Here is a 23,410-nt window from a genome sequence, read left to right as displayed (position 1 = left end):
ACAATTAAGGCTGATGACCTGGCTGATTATATCTCTGATTATCTCTAAACTAAGAAGTGTTTTTATGTAAAAACAAATTTCCCATCCTTCCTCCTCCCCTCAAAAAACCGTCAGTGCTGAATACTGAAGTGCAGGTTTTTCCATACAAAATGTCTCCTGCAGTTTTGCTCTTATAAGACTTACTTCTTGTTCAGAAAATCAGGCAAGTTGACTGGCATGTTCCAAAACAATGAGAAATAAAATATTTGGTAACTGGAAAATGGAAACACTGTGAAATAAAGGTCCACTTAAAAATCTTTCTGATCACTTTAAAATAATATTTTGGAAATTGATATTTATTGTAAGAACTTAACTATATGCCAAAAAATAGTGAAGGGAAGATTTATATGGCTAAAGCATTGAATGTGAAGTCTTGTATGATAAATGAAGCTACTAGTGTTTATTTTTTAGATGAACCCATAAATTCACTTAGGGAATTAGGACAAAACTAGATTTTACTTCCTGTTCATTTATCGAATATTTATTGAGAAAGTAGAATGTGCTGGGCACTGGGAAATCTAGTCTTATTGATAGCTGAACAGTCTAGCTAAACTTTAACATTTCATGTACCTACTATAATAAAATTAGATACAAAGGTAGTTATTAGCTAATTGTAACATTAGTGTAGCCACGGGCGATAGAAAAGGAAATAGCAGCGTTACAGAGGTCATACCCGGTACAACTGGAGTTTGAGGAAGACATTGATAATTGGTTCTAGCTGTTCTGTTGTTGTTTGTTTGTTTCTTGTTTTTGTTCTGGCACTTTCGAGTTCCGTTTTAATTCGTCACTTCTCCTTTGATGAAAAATCATTGCAAAACAGCTTTCTTTTTAACTTTGAAAATCCCTTTGTTGGTCTACTAAACCCTAATTGGCTTTTGCTTGTTTGAGATGAATGCATAAATCAAGTAATTCTAAACTCAGTGTATACTGTTATTTTCCCAGGGAGAGTATGAGGTTGAATAATCGAGCATGTATTTTGAGAAGGATGTCAAGTAGCTATGTGGATTGATTTTATTAGCTCTAAGTGCGTAATGTAATTTCTCCCTCTCTGTGGCATTTCAGTGATGATTTGCGGTTGTGTTCGAAGCCGTAAACTAGATGTGAGCTCTGCCTGAAGAACCCCGTTAGACGTTCTCTTGGACATGCTGGCGTTGTTGCTCCTGACGTTGTTCACCTTTTTGTTCCTAGGAGGTCTGTGCTTGCTTGGTGCATATGCTGACAGTGATGACGACGAGAGTGATGTTTCAGAAAAACCAGCGCAGTCGAAAGAGGCGAATGGAAACCAGTCAGCCGATATTGATAGTACATTAGCCAACTTCCTAGCGGTTAGTGGTGCTTTTGTTTGGGTTTTTAGTTATTGGAGCCACTTCGGGACCTGGATCTCAAGTGGTTAGTCTACTTATCAATCTCAGTGTCCCGTTCTCCCCTCTTCTCCTCCTCATCGCCTTCCCACTGCCCCTTCCCTGCTTAGTGCCTCTCCAGCCCTCTCCCTCTTCTCTGTTTGTAAAGCTTGTAAGGAGAAAAGGGGAAAAAATAGAAGGGTGTGGGGAACTTGTGTAATTGGAAGATGAGAGTTTTGATTTGAGAAGCTGAGAACTAATCATGTAGGATTTTTTTAAGTGATCGTCATTTCCTCAGTTTTCAGGTTTTGATATGATTAATGCATTTGTTACTATTTTCATTCTAAAGGAGATTGATGCCATAACAGCTCCTCAGCCAGCAGCTCCTGCAGGAGCCTCTGCTCCACCTCCTACTCCACCCCGACCGGAGCCAAAGGAATCAGCATCATCTGCCCTTGCTTCCACTGCTGCAAATGGAACAGACTCAGCCCAGGCGTCAGGGTGGCAGTATGATACCCAGTGTTCACTGGCAGGAGGTAAGCTTGATTCTTTGATTTTTAAAGAAATCTAGGGCTGGCCCAGTGGCGCAGTGGTTAAGTGTGCATGTTCCACTTCAGCAGCCCGGGGTTCGCTGGTTCGGGTCCTGGGTGCAGACATGACACTGCTTGGCAAGCCATGCTGTGGCAGGCGTCCCACGTATAAAGTAGAGAAAGATGGGCACAATGTTAGCTGAGGGCCAGTCTTCCTCAGCAAAAGAGGAGGATTGGTGGCAGATGTTAGCTCAGGGCTAATCTTCCTCAAAAAAAAAAAAAGAAAGAAATCTAGAGTGCAATCTTTAAAGATGTCCTAGGCATTGAGATCCCCAAAGATGAAAATCTGTCTGCTGTAGCCCCAGACTTTAGGATTCTGGCCTTTTAAATATAGTATTTGGAAGGTGAGAAGTAGGAAGGTTTTCTTTGGGAATTACTGGATATAAATTTATCTTTTGAAAGATAATTGCTTGCCCTTTTAACCAGTAGCAGGTTATGTCAGGTAAATAATAACAGCTATTTTAAAAAGCCTTTTGGGGTTCAAATGGATTTTTGGACCATCAAACTGCTTTTCTTAACTGTGTGTGCAAAGATGATTTGGGAGAGAGGAGTTCCCCTAATGTCTGGAGACATTTTGGTTATCACAACAGGTGACAGGAGAGTGTTACTGCGTCTAGTGGGTAGAGGCCAGGATGCTGCTGAACACTGCGTAGGACTGCCCCCCACAGCAAAGAACTGTCCTGCCCAGATGTTACCAGTGCTGACGTTGAGACACCCTGTGTTAGATTGCTATGCCTGTAGAGCTGACTTAGGATATAAGGGTAGAATTGTGGAGGAAGTTGTGCTTCTTAAAATTTATTTTCTTCTAGTTGGAATTGAGATGGGAGATTGGCAAGAAGTCTGGGATGAGAACACAGGATGCTATTATTATTGGAACACACAAACAAATGAAGTGACTTGGGAGTTGCCCCAGTGTCTTGCCACCCAGGTACAGGGATTACAACATTACCAGCCCAGGTAAGAATAGACTTGAGAAAGAAATTACCTAGAAGGATATTAAGAGTCTTACCTTTGCTGATAATATTGGCCTTCTATTTCTCTTGCTAAGTATATTTTTTTTAGTTCTGTAACAGGTGCCGAAGCTAGTTTTGTGGTAAATACCGACATTTACACTAAGGAGAAAAATGTTTCTGTTTCTAGTAGTAAAAGTGGACCAGTCGTACCCAAGCGAGAAGTTAAAAAGGTCAGTGTTACATCTTTCCTCATTTGCTTATTTAAAATCTAAAGAGCTTGACTGTTCCTCTGGCACAGGTATAGAAGCTTTCTGTTAATATTTTACAATCAGGTATGGAATAGGATAAATTCTGTTTCTTAAAGTTTTACTTAACTGTTTCTGTATATTACGTGGCATTTACAGCACTTAGCCAGTTTGGTGGTTCTTTTGGAGCTTTGGGATGCCACCGAGGCTTCTTGGGTCATTGTGAAGGACATGGGAGCAGCCACACAGGCAGGGCTTCAGGTCCCCTTCTCTACTTCAGAATAGTTCTATTTTGGGATTCCACGTAATTTTTTTTTTAATAAAAAGATCAGCTACCTTAAAAATTAAAAACTATTAGTGGAATAATTATTTCTATAGCCTCATCAGTAAGAAAAGTAAGCTGTAGTCTACAGAGAGAGGATGTGTTGAATTTTATCTTGAATTTTTAAATGATGGGTTCAAAGGAGTTTTTTAATAACCAAAAGTACTTTTAGAATAATTTACTCTTTACAACTCCAGGAGGGATGTAGAATAAATATTCTCCCGATGGAGGAAATAGATGCTTAAATATAATCATGCATTTCGTTTTAGAAATATTTCACTTTCCCCTAAATCACCTTCACAGCATACCTGTGAGGTTATCTTCCTCATACAGAAGAGGAAGGTAAAGACTTACCCAGTCATGTGTTGAGCTTATTTGAATCTGCCTCTGCTCCTTACTAGTCTGTCTGTTGACATAGGAGGTAGTGGGGAGGGTATATAGTGTGAGTCCCACCCCGAACTAGCTTTCAGTTCAAACCTGCCTTCCTGAAGTAACGGTGTCTCCATTATACACATGTAATCTGCTATTAACATGTGTAATACTAATTAGACATACTAATCTGTTGCGAATTGGTGGTTTTTAAGAATATCCAGTGACTGAAAAGTACAGTCATTTTTAACATGAACAATTCAATATATATTCAGTGAGATTTCTTTGAAAATTATGTGAGATTATTTTATTCTTTATAGGAACTAAATGAAGGAATTCAGGCTCTCTCAAATAATGAGGAGGAGAAGAAAGGCGTGGCAGCATCGTTGCTTGCTCCTTTGCTGCCTGAGGGAATAAAGGAGGAAGAAGAGAGATGGAGAAGAAAAGTAATTTGTAAAGAAGCGGAGCCAATTCCAGAAGTGAAGGAAACAAGTACGACAGTAGAAGAAGCAGCAACAGTCGGAAAGCCCCAGGAGATGATGTTGGACAGTTTGGAGGACCCTTCCCAGGAGGACCTGTGCAGTGTTGTTCAGTCTGGAGAGAGTGAAGAGGAAGAGGAGCAAGACACCCTTGAGCTGGAGCTAGTTTTGGAAAGGAAAAAAGTAAGTGTTTGCCGTTCTAGTCAGAGTAAATTTCTCCCCTCAGTACTGTCATACTCTGGGACCTTTGTGCTCAGTCTGCAGCTGTTTTTGGGATTTTGTTTTTCTTATCCTTTCATCTAGAGTGTTTGAGCTTCTGCAATAAAAGCTTGAACTATGGAGTTGTAGTTCCTTTGGTCCCTGATGATGCTTTTGGTAGTCGACAACCAGTAAAGACCGACATTGTTCTGGTTTAAAGATAGATACAATGAGTAATGTATCTTTGATTTAGCTTCTTAACAAATGAGCATTGCAAATTCTTGTGAGAACTTGATTTTTAACCCAACCGTTAGAGTACAAGTTGGCTTCCGGTGATCAGCTACAGCGTTGTTTGGATACTTAAATGGGCCTTCTAAGGAACAAGAATTAAGAAGAACCCATGATTTCATGTGCTTTCCTTTTAAAAAGGTGGTCCACTGGAAACTTTCCTGATTGGGAAGTTGAGTTTTACCTGTTTTCTGCCCTGATTTTTCTTCAAACAGTTTTATCTATTGTTTCCTTCAGTGTGAAGCAAAATCTTAATAGGTGTTATGATAGTAATATCTCCTTGAAGCTTCCCACCCTTTTGAAAAATTTGAGTGGCCAGCCCGTGGCCGAGTGGTTAAGTTCGTGCCCTCCGCTTTGGTGGCCTAGGGTTTCACCAGTTCGAATCCTGGGCGTGGACGTGGCACTGCTCATCAAGCCATGAAGAGGCAGCATCCCACATGCCACAGCTAGAAGGACCCACAACTAGAAATACACAACCATGTACCTGGGGAGCTTTGGGGAGAAAAGGGAAAAATAAAATCTTAAAAAAGAAAATTTGAAGCTATGGAGAGCGACTAGCTAAGTTAAGCTTTATCTGTTGTGTGCATGTATTGGAAAACTAGTCTATTAGTAGATCTCTAGGACCTATCCCCTTCAAATCTATATTTGTTAACTATAATCATGAATCAACATTTATTGAGTAACAATAGAATATGGAGCATAACGCTCAGCTCTGATGGAAAAATGTGTTAAGAAATACTTGTCTTCAAAGAATTTAAATTCAAAGAACGCCTGGGTACTTGCAACTCACAAATGCTTAAGTGTTGATAAGTAGTGAATAACACTCTAACTTGGTTGTCTTGTTCGTTGTAGGCAGAGTTGCGAGCCTTGGAGGAAGGAGATGGTAGTGTGTCAGGGTCTAGTCCATGTTCTGATATCAGCCAGCCAGCATCTCAAGATGGAATGCGTAGACTTATGTCTAAAAGAGGGAAATGGAAGATGTTTGTTCGAGCTACCAGTCCAGAATCTACCAGCCGGAGTTCTAGCAAAACTGGACGAGAGACTCCAGAAAATGGAGAAGCTGGTAACTCATGCTCTACGTTAAACTTCAGAGTTTGAAAAATATAGAGGGGAAATCTTTCTTTCGCTTTTTTTCTTCCCTCTTCAGCAAAAAGCGAGAGACGGCTCTTTGACCCTTTTAGGGAAGTCCTGGGAAGGAGGCGTCCCTTCACTGCTCTCCACCTCCAGTGGAGGAGTAAGAGTCTGAGAGGCTGGCATCCGCTGGGTTGTGTGTTCACTACTGATTAGGAATTACTTCTCCCTTAATAGCAGCAAAGCAAGATTGACTTCCCTTATTTTTTATCACTTAGCACTATAGTTGTCTTGATCTGTATAAAGACCAGGCGCTCTCCTTAGCCTGCTATTTCCAGATGGTAGGCAAGGCAGGCCAGGACCGCCTCTGGCAAGCCCAGCCTCATCTCTGTTCTCTCTGCATTGTGGAAAGGGAGCAGTAAAATTTGAACACCTAACCTTAGTTGAGTAAACCTAGCAGAGGATACCTTATAGGTTTTGGTTAAAAAACAAGTAAACAAAAACATAGGTAATAAGTAAATGCAGACATCTTGTTTGAAGTTTTTCTTTTCAATCAACATTAGAGGAGAATACAAAGTAGAGTTCTAAAAGTCCCTCTGCATCTTCTCCCGATTCTCATTCCCGACCCCTGAGGTGCGTTTCCTCTATCCTAAAGGATTTCCTTCAGACCTTTTCCTCTATCTTTATATACATTTGTAGGTGTATCTGTGTACATGTGCACATGTAAATTTTACCATAGATGAGATAAACCATATGGATTGTTAGGCTGACACACTTTTTTCACTTAACAATGTGTTTTGAAAATTACTGTTTTTAACCACTGAGTGGTATAGATGTCTTTGCTCGACTCTTCCTCCATCAGTGGACATTTAAGTTGTGTCCATGTTTTACTCTTAAAAAAATAATACTGCAGGGGCTGGCCCCGTGGCAGAGTGGTTAAGTTCGCGCTCCGCTGCAGGCGGCCCAGTGTTTCGTTGGTTCGAATCCTGGGCGCAGACATGGCACTGCTCATCAAACCACGCTGAGGCAGCATCCCACATGCCACAACTAGAAGGACCCACAACGAAGAATATACAACTATGTACTGGAGGGCTTTGGGGAGAAAAAGGAAAAAAATAAATAAATAAAATCTTTAAAAAAAATAATACTGCATTTGTATTACCAAAAGAAACCTACAAGCCATTCAGATGTCTGTCAAAGGTAGAATGGATGAATTGTGGTGTATTCTTACACTACAATACTAAATGACAGTGAAAAATGAGTGATCCATAGTTACATATATCAACATGGATTAATCTCAGAAACAATAATGTTAAATTTTAAAAGCCCCAGAAGAATGCATATGTTAATATTCTATGTATATAAGTTGGAAAGTATGAAAAAATGTTGTGCTTAAAGATATTTCCATGATGAAACTCAAGAAAGGTACTTACTTACACCATCAGGGTAAAGGTTATGTCTGGTGTCGATGTGATGGCAGAGGCACAGGGAGCTTCAGAGGTGCCAGTAAAGCCTTCTTTTAAGCTGGGGTGTAGTTACTCGAGTGCCCATTCATTTTAAGTATATTTATTATACACATTTATGATACTTGACAATAAAAACATACTGTAATATTCTGGTACATATATCTTTGTGCAGATTTTAGTATCACTATAGTATAGATTCTTAGTGATATCTTGATGGGTCAAGAGATATGTGTATTTTAATTTGTTAGATTCTGTCTAATTGCTCTCCAAAATATTCAAGCTTTAGAGCTCTAGAGGTGCTTAAAATTGTTAAATTCTTGTGCCTGCCACCAAGTATAAGATATCTGATGTACCAATGAATTACAAACTAGTAAGTGGGATAGTAGGAAGATTTGGTTTCAGGCAGTTTGAGAATGTGGAAGGAATATTAATGATTAAATAAAAAGAGAAAGGCCATTATTTGATAAAATTAAGTACTTAAAGCTTGAGGCTAATAAAAGGTGTTGAAAGTGATGTTAAAGTCACATGTCGGCCAGCTCTGTGACCGAGTGCTTAAGTTCGTGCGCTCTGCTTTGGTGGCCCAGGGTTTCGCCGGTTTGGATCCTGGGCGCCGACATGGCGCTGCTCGTCAGGCCATGTTGAGGCGGTGTCCCTCATGCCGCAACTAGAAGGACCCAAAACTAAAATATACAATTATGTACCAGGGGGGCTTTGGGGAGAAAAAACAAAAAAGGCACGTTTCTTCTTTAGATCAGGGATTAACCAGAGTTAAGGAAAGGTACTTAAATTTGTTTTGCTTTTTGAGTCTGTGATATCCTCCTGACGGATGGTTTACGTTATATATGTGGATTTGGTAAACAGGGTAAGAAGCAAACATAACAGAGAGTTCCTGTCTTTTACTCCATTAAAGTTGGTGGTAAACCTATTCTCTTTTGGAGATTCCCTCTACCAACTGACATCAGCACCAACCAGAAGAGTAGGTGGATCCAGTATAGATTGTCTACAGGTGTTAAGCAGTTGAGGATGGAAGTTATCAAGTAGATTAAAATTAATGCCGCTCTGATTATGATACAAAATCCACTTGATACAAGAACCCTATATATCCCAGGTTTGGTATCTAGCTTTTGTAAGTAAATGAAGCAGTGGTATTCTGGAAGAGAAGATTAGGAAAGATTAATAGGTAAAAGAGAAAAGGAAGGCAGAAACTGTAGGGTCGTGTGGTAAAACAAAGTAAATTTTACGTATAAGAGAGGTGATTATAAAGTTTTTTGGTTTCATAAATATAGGCTGACAAGTCATTAGGGCTGCTTTAACAAGTAAGGAAAACACAGGCAAAGGAAAGAGAACTAATAACCGTTGTCAGCGATCTCTGCTACAGGGGTAAGAAAATGTATGTAGGGCTCCATCAGTATTGGTCCTTTTGATTTGATTTCACATGTGTTCTTTTGCAGCAGTTGGTGCTGAAAATTCAGAAAAAATAGATGAGAATTCAGACAAAGAGATGGAAGTAGAAGAATCCCCAGAGAAGATAAGAGTACAAACAGCGCCGAAAGTAGAAGAGGAGCAGGATTTGAAAGTATGTTTTAATGCAGCTTCACAAGTATTTTTAGATTGGCCAACCATTGAACTACTTTTCCTATTAGCAAGAAGTAAAAGTGCTCTTTACTATCTCCAAATTTAAATCATCGACTTGGTTAGGTGAAAAGGTCATATTTAAGGCTGAAATAAGGAATAAGGACTGACTGATGTGGAGAAATTATCTAAAAATAAATTCTAAATGCTTGCTTTCTTACAAGTAAGCCTCCATTGGAAAGCAGTAGCTTGTCAAATACAGGCTTCTCTGGAAGTACTGAAGAGACTGAAAGTTACAAATTTAATTCCTGCATGAACTACTTGTCCTTATGCAAAGGCACATTTGGTTCCAATTTCATTTGTAACCTAGGGTCATGAGGAGAATTAGACCATATAACACGTAAGTATGTGGCTATTCAAGGGCAGTCTGTGGAAAAACTACTTAGCACATTCTTTTGACTTGAAAGATGTTATCCAGTCACTAGCTAGTGTACAACCATGTAGAAGGGATGGGGAGAATGGGTAAGTGATGGTTTGGACAATATTGGGAGAGCATTTAGGATCAATTTTCAACTGTTGAATTCTGTGTTTTATTAGAGTACGTATGCATTTAATTTCTCTAGACCATCTGTCACTATCACTCTTGTGAATTATTTTACTATAAATAAGAATTTAACTTTTTTTTAAAAAAATACATTGTTTTTATTTATTTTTGTGCACGTGAGAGGAAGATTGGCCCTGAGCTAACATCTGTTGCCAGTCTTCCTCTTTTTTATGTGGAATGCCGCCACAGTGTGGCTTGATGAATAGTGCTAGGTCTTCATTTGGGATCCGAACCCATGAATCCTGGGCTGCCAAAGTGGAGCCTGCAAACTTAACCACACCACCAAGCCGGCCCCAGAATTTAATCTTTTATATAACTAGATGCAGCTGTCTGAGAAAAGCTGTTTATAAGCAGACGCATTTTTCTAGTATCTATAACAATAAATGAAAGATTTCCCACAATACAGAAAATATTGCTGATTCTATTTTTATTTTTCCTTTTGTTCTTTCCTGCATTACAGTTTCAGATCGGAGAACTGGCAAATACCCTGACAAGTAAATTTGAATTCCTAGGCATTAATAGACAGTCCATCTCCAACTTTCATGTGCTGCTCTTACAGACTGAGGTAATTTAGCCATTTTGGGTATAAACAGTGTTTGAGTGACATGCTATATGTGTGAGGACTCTGTGTTATATTTTAATCTTAAATTTAAGTTTTTAACCTTTATGCATATCTGAACCACCACCCCAGGAAGAAAAACTATAGCCAAAGCACAAAATACAATTCTGAAGATAAATACTGAGAGTTTGTGTGTAATGATGATACTGCATTCAATAGGGGTATATTTCAATATAAGTTTATTTGTAACAAATTAAAATTCTATTCATAATGATCAGATGAGGCCATATAACATTGAAAGTACTTAAGTGTTAAAGCTTTATAAATCTATTTAAAAAGAAAAGTTTTGAGTCCTATTTGTAGCCTGCATGCTTTACAGAATGGAAGGGCGGGATTAGGTAAGGGCCTCCTCCAGGATGTTGGCTGATGTCCCTAAGAACTGAATCTTTAGTTTTGATTAATGTTACTGAGCTGAATGAACTCTCTACCCAAAAGAGGTAAAATTTCTGGGAAACCAATCTTACTGTAGGCTAAAGGGGAAAGTAGAACTACTTCTACTTATTTTCACGGATGTTGGAGAGTTGACAGTGTAAACATGTGCTGGGGTCCAGTCTCATTTTTCAGAACTCTGTGGATCAAACAATGTTTTTTATGAAATTAAGATGGGATTTCTTTTCCTCTCTGGTCTTCATTCCTGCCAAGAGTATAGCAGTATAGTCATGGACCAGAAGACTTCTGTCCCTTTCTCTCTGCCTCCTAGCATAAGAAATCTTTAACTTCCTGCTGTTTGTTGATTCTAGACTCGGATCGCAGACTGGCGGGAAGGGGCTCTTAATGGAAACTACCTTAAACGTAAACTTCAGGATGCAGCAGAACAACTAAAACAGTATGAAATAAACGCCACTCCTAAAGGCTGGTCCTGCCACTGGGACAGGTACGCACTCTTCTCCCCTTTTCACCTTTCACCTTTGACATCTCAGACATGATTTGTGATCACCACCGCCTGACGACATGACAGCCTGTGTGGAGACAGAGCAGCTGCAGTTAGCGGTGCCGGGCAGGCCGAGCATCGCACGCACTCACAGAGTTCGGGCCAGCCACACGGTGGAGACACAAAAAGCAATGTTTAAAGTGTTCCATGTAACGGATTTTTTCCCAAGATTGGACAAAGCTGGTTTTTACTCTCCAGAGTGTTGCACGGAGTAGGGCGGGCTTGGGGGTTAAGCGCATGCGAGAGCTCTGTGCGCTTTACAGGACCTCTGGAAGCAACTACTCCTGATTAACCTCGGTGAAGTTAAGGAAAGCTTCGTGGCTGAAGATGTGAAGGAAGAACAAGATTACTATCTTCTGCCAGCAGGTCAGATGAAAACATTTCTTTTTATATTTGGCTTTTCTTGATTTTTTTTTTTCATTATTTGAAATCTTTGCTCTTTTATTTTTCAGCTCCCAGATCCTCTCCCTCTCTTTAGCTTTCACTGTGTTTGATATCAAGAGTATGAAATGTGAATTCCACGGTCCAAGAGGGGAAGAGTCAGCTTTCGCAAACTTCGTTGTTCTCTTCTTCGGAAGGGAAATTAGTGTTCTAGGAGATTGAGTCCCTCCGTTAATGAAACTTGAAACCCTGTTAAGCATTGGCAAAAAAAAAAAAAAGATGTGAGAGGTGTTTTCTAAGTCATCTGTTGGAGTGAGAGGGCTCAGGGCTGTATTCACAGAGCTGCTGGCAGTGCAAATAGCTTTGAATTATCCTTGGTTCTCCATTCTCAATTGTCAAAGCTCTTTGTTGCCTTTGTGAATAGCAGTCCGTTAAGAAGAGGTTCGTCCCTGTGAGAGCAGACTGCTGTCCTGGGACAGGACCAAATGGCAGTGTCTTTGTAGGAGAATGGGTCTTAAAACATGTGTTTTCTTTCTTGTAATTTAGGGATCATAGACGATATTTCTATGTAAACGAACAGTCGGGCGAGTCTCAGTGGGAGTTCCCAGATGGTGAGGAGGAGGAGGAAGAAAGCCAAGCAGCAGAAAATAGAGACGAGACTCTTCCTAAACAGACCTTGAAAGACAAAACTGGCGCTGATTCCAATTCAACAGAGTCCTCCGAGAATTCCACAGGTGGGCCAATTTACTCTGTGCTAATGGGAGAGAAATGATTTTAGAGAAAAAAGACTTGTAGTAATTGATATCGTAAAAGAAAAAAATAATTTAAATCACAATAATGTAAATTTCTAATTAGAAAATAGTGGCTTTACCTAAAAATAAAAGAATGCCAGCGTTAATACTGAAGAAAACCAAGGCAGTGAGTGGTTAGAAATCAGCATACTATTGCTATCAAACTCTGCTAAAAAATGAAATGATTAGCCAATATATTTTGATTTAAAAGATTGTCCTATAACCACTCTGTCCTGCCACGGACAAAGCTGTGAATTTCCAGGATGTAACAGGAATACTAATTAATGTTAAGGAGCTGGACAGTTGAATTGTCAATATCTATGTGGAATGATAATGTGAGATTTGTTCCACCTTTGTGTAGAACGTTTAGTCTTTGATGTTACAAGTTGATTTTTCAACTGTACTAGTCTTATAAGAAGTATGGTTGTTACAAATCAAAGCAATCTGAAGAAAAATGAAACTAGGACCATACTTGTTTCAGGGTATTGATCATTGCAAATCGCCAACAATATTCTAGTATTAAACAATCAGGATGGCTCAATCCATTTAAAGTACTCTTAGAGGTCTTTAGTTTAGTTATATACATGAAAGAAAAAAGGCTTTCATAGCTTTCCAGTTACTCTGAGAATCTGGTAGCTCTTCAGAGCCCTGGCTTGATTTCCACATTATGGAAGAAGACACATTTTTATCTCTGTAAGTCTGTCTTTCTTGGATGGACAAAAATAAGTAAATAATGAAGCATAGTCAAGACTGTCATTAACAACCTTTTGATGTAAAAAACTGATAGCTACTTGTTAAAGTGGTGTCACATGAAGGCAAGAATCTGTGGAGTGGTTTCTAAAGTAATAAACCTTTGAAGATAAAAAGACATGGAATTTGTTGGTAAGATAGGGCGTGAAGAGCTGAATTCTTTCGTTCTCTGCTTATGAAAAATGATGCCTTATACTCTACTGGCTCCCCGATCCCAGTCAGAAAGTTCTGATCATAGACCAAGTGAAACTGGTCGTGTAGCAAGTGATTTTGTTAACTTCTTGCCTAGCCTAGGAATCCCTGTCAGCAGTCTGAATGAAAAGCCACATGACTGCAGCGATAGTTTTAAAACTAGCGAAAGGGTGGCTTTATTCTTGATGTTTCAGAAATGTATTTTCTCAGGTCATAGGGTATTTTTACTTAACATTTTCCTGAAGAGATTTTCTTTTGATTCCTTTCCCTATTCTATTGGTAGCAATGATAGATATGTCTAGTAAGTTGCTTTTATTGTTTGTTTGCTTTTTAGTAGTTAGTGAACTGAAGAGGCTTGGTAGTGGTTCTGGGGGGTGATTCCGCTCCTGGCCGCTCTCTAATGTCCTTTGCTTGTATGTTCCAAAACCGAATAGTCCAGAATGCCCACTCTGAGTGCTCTGTGAAAAGCTTAGAGTTCAGTATTAAGTTCTTTGCCCTCTTTGTTGACTACACACACAGTTGGTACTGTTTTGTAAAGGGAAGACCTGGAGACATTCCTATCTGCTTAAAGCAAAACTAGTTATGCTGTAGGGAAAAGCCAGTGATAAACCAGCATAGATTGTTAAGCCTCTTTATCAAGAACTGCTAAAACCACATGATAAACTTGATCTAAGTAAAATCCAAAGATTTTATTTAAAAGCAATATCAATCACTATTTTAAGCCTATAAAGTTAGTTCATATAATATATGCTCTTTGTCAGCCCAGCAGTAGTTAAAACCATTTTTTAAAGAAGAAAAATTACTATATTGTGAGGAACAAGGAAGTTTCAAAGTTCTGTTCATTTTTGATCCTTGTTCATTGTTTGAATTTAACGTCATGTCTCTAAAGATGAGAGAGATTTTAAGATATCGAATATGTCTGTCTTTCTGGGCTTTTGTCACTTAGGTTAAATTTAGCTGCTTTTCAAAAAAAGTCTCTATGGAACTATTATTTATATAATAACTTCTTGCTTTAAAATTGCTAAACTGGTCTCTTGGCTCAAAATACTAAGCAAAAATTTTCTGGGAAAGTATAGGAAAACAAAAAAGGAAGCCTGCCTATAAATAGAAAATAAAGATATGTAGAAGAAATATGTTCTTGAAGAATTCAAAATTTGTATCTGCACACTATTCTCTCTTTAAGCTTGTAGTTTTTTAATCTATTAGCCCATAATAAAAGCTATGTATACCATATTAATGTCTCCTCGGACTTCAGACTTAAATGTTCTCTTAAATGGCAAAATATCCCAACTGGATTAAATTTAGAGACAGAAGCATCATGTAATATGACATCCATGGATATTCAAACTAGGATTCTTTCTATTTAAGCTAAAGGAGAGAATTATCAATGTTGAGATGCAGCTTTTATGTTTTGAGTAAGCTTAGTTTGGGATTCAAATATTAACTCTAAAAGTATGTTCCTTATTTGCTGCTAAATTATCAGGTCTAGTTTATCTTATATTTACGCAAAGTTTAATTAGTTCTGAACAGCTTTGCTGGAGGTTGTAAACCACGTTATTAACCTTGAACCTACTGTGTTTCTCTGAGTTCCTCCGCATAGCAGCATATCACCATCATAACTCTCAGTACTGAGTTATGCTTCTAGATGAGAAATCTACCTAAGCACAAAATCTGATATATTTACTTACCGACATGTTGTGGTTGGTTTAGTAGAAGAAAGTTTAATAAGTTATTGATCTTCATTGTTTATTACCTTAATTCTGAAGTAATCTTGAATGTAATGTGTAATGTAATAGACTGGCCATACCCAGACTTTATTTGTCTAGAAGTTAGTGTCTAGACTCATGTTGGATATGATCAAATAGAAATGTTTAATGAGACATTTGAAGTCTTCTGCCTGGAAAACTGACTTCTGTGTTCTGGTGAATTGTTTTCACTGCTCTTTTCTTAATAGTAAGCAACTGCTCAAATAATTACAGTAACAATGTGAATCGTGTTCTTAAAATCTTTTACATAGTGTATTATTTATCTATTCCATAAAAAGTTAAAGCTATTCCAAAAGCTAAATGGTTCATGGTCACTTTGGTTCTACCTTATTGAGTGCTAGTGTGGTGTATTTTGAGCAAAATAAGGTAAAAGGCCTCATTCTTGTCCTAGGCCTTCCATAATAGAGCCCTTATTTAATCCACTGCTTTTGACCATGACATTTCATAGGTGACTGTGTCTGGATCTCTGCTCCATGAGAAGTGAGATTTATTTGACTGAGATTTCTAAAGCTCTTGAACTCCTGATATCTCACCAGGACATCTTGATAAAATAGCACTAGGCAGGAGTCAGACCTGGCCGCTAAGAGCAGTATGATCTTGGGCAAGTCATTTGCCTCCTGGGTTTCATTACCTTTAAAATGAGAGGGTTGAACTAGATGATTTCTCATGTCTCTTCTACTCCTAAATTCTATGATTTTTAGGGAGAAAATCCCCTTCAACATTCCTGGGATATATATCTAATAGTCCCATATATTGTGAAACTTCCCTATTGACGATAAAGAGGGATGGGGAAAGCTACAAGTAAGTATATTCTCCTATTTTGTCTAATCTTTAAAGCTTTTCTCAGCAGAGAAAAGACAGTAATGAACTATGGCTTTTGCAGAGGTTTGAGGGAAGCCGAGCCTATAGCTGTTCAGCTGTAAGTTCTTGACTCAGACTTCAACGGCTGTTTCACATCCTCTGTATCTTCAAACACCTCTTTTATGTATACATGAGATATAGTCGACCTGGAAGATTTATTCTCCTAAATTTCCCTTTTCTCATCACAGAAGTAAAAAATTACCCTCCCTGATTTGTGTTGCTACGATTTAGCAAATGAATATAATTCACACAAAGATGTGAAGGAATGATAGGCTTGACAAAGCACCTTGCAAATGGATTTTTAAAACTTAGTAACCCAAATTAATTAAAACAGGCTTTGCGTGAGTGTTTTCAATGGATACTTCTCTGGGTCGTCCTCAATTATCTAACTCACTAAAAAATAAAATACTTTGACTCGGTATTGCAAGTGCACATCATTTTCACTCACCTCTTCACTTTTGAAATAAAAAAAGACCCCAGAGTGTTGCCTTCTAGTTGTATATGTTGAAACTGAATATTCGAAATAAGAAACTTAAGATTCCGATGAATTTTTCATTGAGTTGATGTGCTTCGTTTACTCATCCATAAATCTGGACCCAAAGAACAAGACTAGTATAACACAGCTGGGGCAAGTGCTAACTGAGGTTCATAAATTTATCTTTCCATGGAAGTCATTTTTGAACTGAGTTGTTTCGTAATTCAGTGACATCAATGTCACCTAGATGCCTGTGGGTCAGATTTTGTCTCACCAGTCAGTTGAACATTTCTGTGAATATAAGCCATGGAGTTTTTGTCTTTTTCCTTGACTCCTGTTTGTTTTCATAGGTTCTCTTTGTAAAGAGTCCTTTTCTGGCCAAGTTTCTTCTTCATCACTCATGCCACTTACTCCGTTCTGGACCCTCCTTCAGTCAAACGTGCCTGTGCTTCAACCTCCATTACCTTTGGAAATGCCACCGCCTCCACCTCCACCTCCAGAATCCCCTCCTCCCCCTCCCCCCCCACCTCCTCCTGTAGAAGACGGTGAGATCCAGGAGGTAGAGATGGAGGATGAGGGAAGTGAGGAGCCTCCTGCCCCGGGAACAGAGGAGGACACTCCATTGAAACCTTCTGCACAAACCACGGTTGTAACCAGCCAGGTGAGAAATGCCCTTTGTCATTCTGAAGAGTTTTGGGGACTGGGGCAAGGTTGACATCCTGTTTTATTTTAGAAGAGGATTTTTAACCAGGGCCTTTAGCCACTGACTGGAATCTCTGTTTCAGAGTTCGGGTGATTCTACTGTCTCTACTTCTCCTTCCGCTAAAGCGATAAAGAGGAAAGCTACAGAAATTAGTACTGCAGTAGTTCAGAGATCAGCTACCATTGGTAGCTCTCCGGTCCTCTACAGCCAATCAGCTATAGCTGCAGGTAAGCATTGTGATTAAAATGTGTTTTCCCGCAATGGATTATGTCTTTGTTTCCAGAACTAGGTGTCATAAATTGAAGAAATGTTAAAGGCTTTCATTGCAAAGACTCGTAATATGCATTCCTTTCAGTTACTAAAAACCACTGTTAACAGTTTGGCATGTATCCTTCCAGATTGTTTTCTGTGTATTTACATAACATCAGTGATTTTGATGTTTAAGTACCTTAATGATAAAGTATTCAGAAATTAGTCTTTTGCTACCAGAAAATGTGGCTGTATGTTTTTAGGAAAAGCTGTATTGGAATCATTTGTAGGCGATCTAACCCTCAATTCCCTTTTCCTTGTTTTGGCATTGTCACAATGTCGTTCTTGTCGTTTTTATAGTTTCATTTTATGTTTTCTGTCTTAGGTCACCAGGCGGCAGGGATTGGACATCAATCTGCAGGGATCGGACACCAGGCAATATCAGTTAGCCATCCAGCCACAGGAATGGCTCATCAGGCCAGAGGAATGAGCCTACAGTCGAATTACCTAGGATTGGCATCAGCTTCTGCACTTATGAGCTATGCTGAATGTTCTGTCCCAATGGCAGTGACTGCTCCCACGCTGCAGCCAGTCCAGGCCCGAGGTGCTGTGCCTACCACTGCCATTATAGAGCCACCACCACCACCTCCTCCTCCTCCTCCTCCACCACCACCACCAGCTCCCAAAGCGCCACCCCCTGAAAAGACGAAAAAAGGAAAGAAAGATAAGGTATAGTAAATCTCTGAATTGTTATTGATGGGCTGGCCCCGGGGTGTAGTGGTTACATTCACGCACTGTGCTTCAGTGGCCTGGGGTCAACTGGTTTGGATCCTGGGTGCAGACCTACACATCAAGCCATGCTGTGTTGGGATCCCACATAGAAGAACTAAAAAAAAAGAGGAACGATGGCAACAGATGTTAGCTCAGGGCCAATCTTCCTCACCAAAAGCCAAAGAAAGAAGGAAAAAAAATTGTTATTGAAAAATTTTTATTACTGAAGAGATATTCATGTAGAATTAATAATTTTAAGTACACAATTGATTAGCATTTAGTACATTCACAGTGTTGTGCAACCACCACTTCTCTTTAGTTGTATAACATTTTCATCATCCCAAAAGAAAACCTATTAAGCAGTCACTCCCCATCAACCCTTTCCCTCTGCCTCTGAGAACTGCCAGTCTGCTTTCCATCTCTGTGGATTCACCTCTTCTGGAATCATGCACACGTGAACTGTGGTATCTGGCTTCCTTCACTTAGCACAGTGTTTTTGAGGTTCATCCATGTTGTAGCATGTATTAGTACTTCATTCCTTTTTATGGCTGAGTAACCTTCCGTTGTGTGTATGGACCACAGTTTGTTGATCCGCTTATTTATTGATGGACATTTGGATTGTTTTATACCTCTTGGCTATTATGAAGAGTACCGATATGAATATGTCTATAAGTACACGTATGATGAGTACTTGTTTTCATTTCCTTTGGATATATATTTAGGAGTGGAATTGCTGGGTCATATGATAATTCTTTAACTTTTTGAGAAATTGCCAAAGTTTTTCCACAGCAACTGAACCTTTTTTTCCTTTTTGATGAGAAAGACTTGCCCTGAGCTAACATCATTGCCAAGCCTCCTTTTTTTGTTTGTTTGAAGAAGGTTAGCCCTGAGCTAACATCTGTGCCAGTCTTCCTCTATTTTGTATGTGGGATGCCCCCACAGCATGGCTGACAAGTGGTTTAGGTCTGCACCCGAGATCCAAACCCACAAACCCAGGCCGCTGAAGTGGAGCATACTGAACTTAACCCCTGTGCCAAGGGGCTGGCACCATCTGTTTTTGAATGGGATTGTTTGTGTTTCTCTTATTGAATTGTAAGAGTTCTGTATGTATTCTAGATGCAATTCCCTTATCTGTGATTTGCAAATATTTTCTCCCACTTTGTGAGTTGTCTTTGCACTTGGATACTTTCCTTTGATACACAAAACCTTTTAATTTTGGTAAAGTCCAACTTACTGTTTTTTCCTTTTTGCTTGTGTTTCTGTGTCCTATATGAGAATTCATTGCCAAATCCAAGGTCATGAAAATTTACCCCTATGTTTTCTTCTAAGAGTTTATTTATTTTTGAGGAAAACTAACCCTGAGCTAACATCTGCCACCAGTCCTCCTCTTTTTGCTGAGGAAGACTGGCCCTGAGGTAACATCTGTGCCCATCTTCTACTTTATATGTGGGACGCCTGCCACAGCATGGCTTGACAAGTGGTGTGTAGGTCCATACCCGGGATCCAAACTGGTGAACCCCAGGCTGCCGAAGCGGAATGTGCAAACTTAACTGCTGTGCCTCTGGGCCGGCCCTTCTTCTAAGAGTTTATAGTTTTAGCACTTACATTTAGGTTGTTGATCCATTTTTAGTTGATTTTTGTTTATGGTATCAGGTAGAGGTTCAATTTCATTATTTTTAATGTGGCTATGTTGTTGTCCCAGCGCCACTTGTTGAAGAGACCATTCTTTCCACATTGAATGGAAGACCTTATCTAAAATCAATTTGCTGTAGATGTATTGGTTTATTTCTGGCCTTTCAGTTCTATTCCGTTGGTCTATATGTCAGTACTGCACTGTTTTGATTACTTTAGTTTTGTAGTATGTTTTGAAATTGAGAAGTGTGAGTTCTCCAACTTTGTACTTCTTTTTTGTTATTGGCTATTCAGGCTCCCTTGCAATTTGATACAAATTTAAAGCTCAGCTTTTCTGTTTCCGCATAAAAGTCCAATGGAATTTTGATAGGGATTGCATTTAATCTGTAGATTGTTTGGGTCATATTGCCATCTTAACTATGTCGAATTTTTCAATCAATGAATACAAGATTCCTTTTTATTTAATTATATCTTTAATTTCTTTCAGAAATGTTTTGTAGTTTTCAATGTACCAGTCTTTCACCTCATTGGCTAAAGTTATACTTGGATATTTTATTCTCTGGTTGCTTTTGCAAGTGGTATTTTAATTTATGTTTTTGTCTCTTATAACAGCTTTTGACTTAAAGTCTCTTTTGCCTTATATTATTGTAGTTACCCTTACTTTCTCTTGGTTAATATTTGCATATAGTATTTGAATATATTTTTCTGGCCTTTCACTTTAAACCTGTGTGTGTCCTTAGATATAAAATGAATTTCTCTTTTTTCTAAAGATTTGCACCTGATTAAAAACTGTTGCCAATCTTTTTTCTTTTCTGCTTTTTCTCCCCAAGTCCCCCCAGTACATAGTTGTATATATTTTCTTTAGTTGTGGGTCCACCTCAGCATGGCCTAATGAGTGGTACCATGTCCGTGCCCAGGATCTGAACTAGGAAAACCCTGGGCTGCTGAAGCAGAGCACGAGAACTTAACTACTGAGCCACGGGGCCGGCCCCTAAAATGAATTTCTTACAGACATCATGAGTTGGATTCTGGGGTTTTTTTTTAGAGATTTTATTTTTCCTTTTTCTCCCCAAGCTCCCCAGTACATAGTTGTATATATTTTAGTTGTGGGTCCTTCTAGTTGTGGTACATGGGACGCCACCTCAGCATGGCCTGATGAGTGGTGCCATGTCAGCACCCAGGATTTGAACTGGTGAAACCCTGGGCTGCTGAAGCAGAGTGCGAGAACTTATCCACTCAGCCATGGGGCCAGCCCCTGAATTCTGTTTTTTTAATCCATTCTGCCAGTATATGGCTTTTGATTGGAGAGTTTGATCCATTTACATTAGTTAATTACTAACTTACTATCAGTAATTACTGATAAGAGGACTTACTATTGCCATTTTGTTACTTGTTTTCTCTGTCTTCCAGCTTTTTTGTCCTTCATTTCCTCCCTCAGTGCCTGCCTTTGTGTTTAGTTGATTTTTTTCAGTGACGAGTTTTTATTTTCTTCTCAGTTCCTTTCATGTATATTCTATATACATTTTCCTGGTGGTTACCGTGGGAATTATATCCAATACACTAAAGTTATGACAACTTATTTTAAATTGCAGACAAAAACTCTACTCCTATACAGCTGCACCCCACTCCATTATGTTATTGGTGTCATAGATTAGATCTTGATATAGTGTGTACCCATTAACATAGATTTATAATTATTTTTTATACTTTTGTCTTTTTAATTCTGTAGAAGAATAAGTAGAATTATGAACCAAAATCACAATAAAACTGGTTTTTATATTTGTCCATGTATTTATTTTTACCAGAGAGCTTTATTTTTGTATGACAAATTACTATCTAGTATGTTTTCATTTCAACCTGAAAGACTCCATTTAGGATTTCCTATAGGGCAAGTCCAGCATTAATGAACTCCCTCAGCTTTTGTTTGTCTAGTAACATCTTAATTTATCCTCATTTTTGAAGGACAGTTTTGCCTGTTACAGAATTCTTGGTTGACAGATTTTTTTTTCTTTGATCACTTTAAATATAATCCCACTGCTTTATAACCTGCAGGGTTTCGAGATTCTCTCTGTGGGGGTTTTTGTGGTTTTGTTGTTGTTGTAGTTTTATTTTGCTGAGTAAGATTTGCCCTGAGCTAACATCCACTAGCAATCTTCTTTTTGTATGTGAGCCTCCACCACAGCATAGCCACTCACAGATGAGTGGTGTAGGTCTGTGCCCGAGAATCGAACCCGGGCCACCAAAGTGAAATGCACCCATCTTAACTACTAGGCCACCAGGATTGGCCCTCTCTTTGGTTTTTGACTGACTGGTTATGTCGCTTCGTGTGGTCTTCTGGGGTTTATCCTGCTTGGCATTTGTTAGACCCCTTGGATACGTATATGCATGTCTTTCCTTAAATTTGGGAAGATTTTGGCATTTATTTCCTCAAGTAAGTTCTCTGCTGTTTTCTCTCTCTCCTCCTGGGATTCTCATAATGCATATATTGGTCCAGTTGATGGTATCTTATAAGTCACTTAGACTCTGTTCACTTTGCTGCTTTTTCTTTTTGCTCCTCAGACTCAATAGTTTCAAATGACCTATTAATTTTGCTGATCCTTTCTTCTGCCCTTTGGAGTCTGCTGTTGAGCTAATTAATTTTTCAATTCAGTTGATGTATTTTTCAGCTCCAGAATTTCTGTTTGGTTCTTTTTAATAATATCTCTGTTGATATTCTCATTTTGTGTATATACCATTTTCCTTATTTTCTTTAGTTCTTTACCTGTGTTTTCCTTTAGCTCTCTGGCAGTTTGTTTAAAGTCTTTGTCTAGTAAGTCTGAAGCATGTTTTATGGTTGATTTCTAAAGGTTTATTTTGATCCTTTGAATGGGCATATTTCCCAGTTTCTTTGTATGGTTTGTGATCCTTTGTTGAAAGTCAGGCATTTGGCAAAACAGCTACCCCTCCCAGTCTTTGCACACTGGCTCTGTGTGGGGGAAGACCTTCATTAATAAGCCCAGCATGAAGGCTCACATCTTTTCAGGCTGTGTCTGGGCATCTGTGTTCCCTGGACTTGTGCTTGTTCCTTTTTCCCATTCTCCTGTGTACATTTAATTTTAATTTCCCTAACAGTCTCACACCTGCTTCTTCTAGGAGGGTTAGATGTTCTTTTGTATTCCTCTGCCCCCAGGTGTCTACATGACTGTAGTCCCCCTGTGCTTTTCACATGCTGCCCCACCTGCCACTGCCTTTCATTGCATGGCTTCCAACCTGAGATCCAAAATATGTTGCTGTTCCTGCCTGAGCTCCAAGGCAAGCAATACAGAAACCAGTCCCTCAGGCAGCCATAGACAGGCTAGAACATTTTGTACATTCCTCTCTTTTCCTTTTGTTCTGAAGGAGGGAACTCAGAATTGGGCCACTTCCTCCCAACCACACTGGGGGTGGGGGTGGCGCGTGAGCAAGCAGATATGCCAGGAAATTCCTACTGTTTTGAGTATGGCTTTTTCTCGACTGGGAGTTCTCTGGATTGCTGCAGATCTTTGGTTTCTAGAGTTTCCACAAAGCCGTTTTAGTCCGTTTGTGTTTGTTTACATGATGTTTCCATGGAGGAACAAGGGCCTGGAGCTTCATAGTTTGCCGTCTTTCTGACATCACCTTCATGGGCACTTCTGAATACCCTAGTTACCCAAAGAAAGTTTTCATCACCTTCTCCTCCCAGTGTTCGCACTTTACCTTAACTATGATCTTTTGCCCCAGAGGTCAACAGGGCAA

General features: G+C 39.1%; 1 protein-coding gene across 1 annotated transcript in view; it reads left to right on the top strand.

The window, feature by feature from the left end:
- Positions 1 to 23,410, top strand: part of FNBP4 (formin binding protein 4) — a 34,010-nt gene that overhangs the window by 4,780 nt on the left and 5,820 nt on the right. The window contains exons 3-15 of the mRNA XM_046643230.1: positions 1,228 to 1,364; positions 1,729 to 1,915; positions 2,779 to 2,926; positions 3,032 to 3,152; positions 4,179 to 4,520; positions 5,676 to 5,886; positions 8,812 to 8,936; positions 9,997 to 10,101; positions 10,896 to 11,029; positions 12,014 to 12,201; positions 16,653 to 16,963; positions 17,088 to 17,232; positions 17,640 to 17,983. Of these exons, the coding sequence (XP_046499186.1) occupies positions 1,228 to 1,364; positions 1,729 to 1,915; positions 2,779 to 2,926; positions 3,032 to 3,152; positions 4,179 to 4,520; positions 5,676 to 5,886; positions 8,812 to 8,936; positions 9,997 to 10,101; positions 10,896 to 11,029; positions 12,014 to 12,201; positions 16,653 to 16,963; positions 17,088 to 17,232; positions 17,640 to 17,983 (2,498 nt within the window). The remainder of the gene's footprint in view (positions 1 to 1,227; positions 1,365 to 1,728; positions 1,916 to 2,778; positions 2,927 to 3,031; positions 3,153 to 4,178; positions 4,521 to 5,675; positions 5,887 to 8,811; positions 8,937 to 9,996; positions 10,102 to 10,895; positions 11,030 to 12,013; positions 12,202 to 16,652; positions 16,964 to 17,087; positions 17,233 to 17,639; positions 17,984 to 23,410) is intronic.

This window comes from Equus quagga, chromosome 17 (genome assembly GCF_021613505.1).
Source record: "Equus quagga isolate Etosha38 chromosome 17, UCLA_HA_Equagga_1.0, whole genome shotgun sequence".
In the NCBI taxonomy this organism is placed as follows: Eukaryota; Metazoa; Chordata; class Mammalia; order Perissodactyla; family Equidae; genus Equus; species Equus quagga.
Note: the sequence above shows the minus strand (reverse complement) of the source record. Positions and strands in the feature narration are given on the sequence as shown.